The sequence below is a fragment of the Mastomys coucha genome, unplaced genomic scaffold, assembly GCF_008632895.1.
Source record: "Mastomys coucha isolate ucsf_1 unplaced genomic scaffold, UCSF_Mcou_1 pScaffold8, whole genome shotgun sequence".
NCBI classification, from domain to species: domain Eukaryota; kingdom Metazoa; phylum Chordata; class Mammalia; order Rodentia; family Muridae; genus Mastomys; species Mastomys coucha.
This window is the reverse complement of record NW_022196914.1, coordinates 39,364,577-39,367,796: the sequence shown is the minus strand read 5'-3', so window position 1 is coordinate 39,367,796 and position 3,220 is coordinate 39,364,577. Positions and strand designations below refer to the sequence as shown.

At 42.7% G+C, this 3,220-nt stretch overlaps 1 protein-coding gene across 8 annotated transcripts in view; it reads right to left on the bottom strand.

Annotated features, from left to right (window-relative positions):
• Positions 1-280: 280 nt before the first annotated feature.
• The window catches only part of Fam172a (family with sequence similarity 172 member A), a 437,196-nt gene continuing 434,256 nt past the window's right edge, over positions 281-3,220 (bottom strand). For 6 of the 8 annotated variants that reach the window (XM_031359797.1, XM_031359792.1, XM_031359796.1 and 3 more), the window contains one exon: positions 281-3,074. In XM_031359797.1, the coding sequence (XP_031215657.1) occupies positions 2,932-3,074 (143 nt within the window). In that variant the 3' untranslated portion in view covers positions 281-2,931. The remainder of the gene's footprint in view (positions 3,075-3,220) is intronic. The other 2 variants (XM_031359794.1, XM_031359795.1) reach the window with 2 other exon arrangements.

Here is a 3,220-nt window from a genome sequence, read left to right as displayed (position 1 = left end):
ATTAACTGAACAGTACTGTTTATTTTATAAAACACTTGAAGACAAGTTTTCTAATTTCCTTGCTAAGAAGATATTTATATATTGAGAATATGTGATAAAAATGTTACCTTCAAGATATATGTGAGCCAAATTGTGACTCCACTGAAGTAGTAACAGTAATACTAAGTAGCTATAAGGCTTATAATACTGATGGACCTGGCCCAATCACTCCTGCTAGCTTTTAGCTTTAATAGCCTCTGTGCAGTTGGTGAAAAAAGAACTGAGGAGCAAGAATACACAGTTGCTTTGTTGGAAAAATTTTATTTTAAAATGGTAAACAAGATTACAGGAGGCTCTGCACTTTATTATTTTTGACATATAAACAAATAAAAATGCATTTCAGGAAGCACGAGGCAGTAATGTGAGAAAAGAACAATTATTACAAGTTAGATGGCCTAGCAAACATCCAGGATGACTTCCAAGGACTGTGCGTTAGGTACCTGAAAAAGCTCCAAAGCAATTGCCTGGCACCTAAGCTTTAATCAGACTATTTTGAAATTCCAATTTATGTCTTTCTCCATCTACTTACTTTAAAAACTAAGTATAAGATTTTTTTTTTTTTAAAAAAAGCTCACACTTTACCTTTCTACAACTGTGTGCCTAAAATCTTTTTAAGAAAATAAAAATAGGGAGAAGACCAGAGGAGAAATATTAACCCTGGCCTCCATGCAGGCAGGGTACTGCCAAGTGCTTGTTGTTATCCTGAGAAAGCTGAGGTGACTAACATCATTACACATATACCACAGCAACCCAATCAACAGGTCAAGAAATCCTACATTGTAAGGAATCATTTGTCCCTCATCAGCTGCTGATCTGGGGTGTTGTGCCTGGCTCCCTCTGGGTTGCTGTAGCACAGATCCACAAGTAGTAACAGACATTTACAAAATGTAACTTTGTAAATAGCTCTCTATTAGACAGATGACAAGGTTACAATTCAGTGACAGTAAAGTACTCATCCCAAGGAAACAGAGACTTTCTCTAAACAAGATTTCAGAGCTGCAGAGAGGAACCTGGAGGGAAGGAACAGGATACTTTTGTTTGGCTCATAAACTGAGCACTTTAACTTTGCTTTAATTTAGCTGGGGAAGTTTAGCAAATTTAGCTCTGCATTGGTTCCCCCCTCCCTTGATGTTGCAATCTCAGTTTCTTGTGAACATTTTCACATACTGAGAACACCAGACAATTGATAACATTTGGTAAAATATAATCAATGCACACCAGTTTTTCAAGCCCAGTCACTGGAAAGATATTATTATTTTTACAGAATTCATCAATACTTCTAAAAACAGAAATGTAAAGGGCCACTATGACAGTCCAATGTGTTCAACATTGTTGGAGTAACATATTTTAAACTTCCCGGAAGCTGGATAAAACGTCATTTTGATTTTTCCTAAGGTGCTTCTGCCTAAGTAATATCAGAAGATGCCCAGCCATGGCCACTGAAGACTTTACTGTCACTACAGAACGACTGAATGGATGTATGTGTAAAGAGCATAAGATGTTACAGTTTGAAACTTGCTAAAATCAGTTCACGAGATGAGAATATTCCTCATGAGATGGCTGAGCTCAGGTTTTCTTCCCTGGTGTTAGTAAATCAGACTCATTTTGATTATACTGTCTCAAGGTCTCAAACAAGGCAAATTACTTGTTGAATTAATTTCAAAAAGGATGGATGTATTAAATCACACTATCACCCACTGGATATAATCTTCACTAATTAAAAATTTCAAGTAATTAATGTTTAATACTTTAATTCAAAAGCCAGTAAAATGTCAACTTATTTTATCTTCCATGTTGGCCTAACGGTTGGAATTATAGGGCAGTACCCTATCACAGTAAACATTTTGGACCCAAAAGAGAAGCTCATTCACACCATGATTCTCTTTTCCTACTGCAGATGAAAACTGAAGCATTTTAATCCTACTTGGACTATCGGAAGAAAGAGGGTATGCAGTTTTATTTTCTTGATGATAGTAAAAAATCCTGCATCTGAAAGGGTACACTCCAAGAAAGGACAAAGTACAGTTTGTAAGGATCAACAACTACTACCACCACTCTGCACTGGAGCACATAAAAAAGCAAACCTTAAGTGTGTAATCTAAATCACAATGTCACTCATCATGTTATATATTTTCATAGTAAGGTCAGTTCTTGTAAGTAACTTGGAAATTCACCGAACATGGGGACTTATACCTACATCTAAAAAGATCTGTTTATTGGACATTCTCTCCTGAAATCAGAGACATAAAGACTGGAGTTCAACTGGGCAGAAATGAGGATTCAGATTCGGTACTTTATGCAAAGTTCTTCTTTGGGTTTTGAAGTGAAAATAAGTCGTTATAGGGAGGGAACAATTGTACTCCCCAAACTACAAAGTTCATCATGTTTTGCACTTAAAGTTGGCATTTTTAGGACTTGAGTGTGTGGCTTTGTATAAAAGACAGGGGCTCATATGATGACCCGTGGAAAAAAACCTGGTTAAAATCAAGTTTGTGGTTTAGAATAAAAGCTTGCTGGATTTAAAGGGGATTAAAAATGGGCACGATTGAGGCTGGGCAGCGGCGGCCACGCTGCAGCGGGCGGTAGGACCGCGCAGACGCCGTTCGGCCAGCCGCGCCCGCGGATCAGCCCGGCAATTAGGAGCGCGGAGCCGTGGCACTCCGAGCGCTGTCAGCCTCCTTCGCCCGGGCCACGCAGCGCGAGGCCCGGCTCAGCCGCAGGCAACCCGGCCGCCGAAGCCATATTGCTTTGACAGTTGCACTCATCTAGAAATAATGCAAAACGCTAGTTAGACGGACACATCACGACCCTGCGCAGGAGAAAGAAAGCAATCTAATGGGGGCCGGGAGGCTGCGGGCGGCGTGCGGGCGCGGCAGGCGGGCGGCAGCGCGCTCACAGGTCCTCGTGCTTGATCCGGTGCGAGCGCCGCGTCAGGGCCGGCTTCTGCGAGCTGCTCTTGGCCTCCGAGGCTTCCGCGAAGAACTTGAAGATGGACGGGAAGCTCTTCCACGAAGTGAGCTCGTGACGGTCGGTGCCTGCGGAGACACACACCGGGTTACGAGGGGGTCACAAGAGTGTGTGGCCGGAGGCGAGGAGCCCGCCCTCCAGTCCACTGCACCGCCGCCGGCGAGCTCGGCTCCCGCTCAAGGGCCCAGGGTTCCGCCCGTCCCTGGTGTCCCGG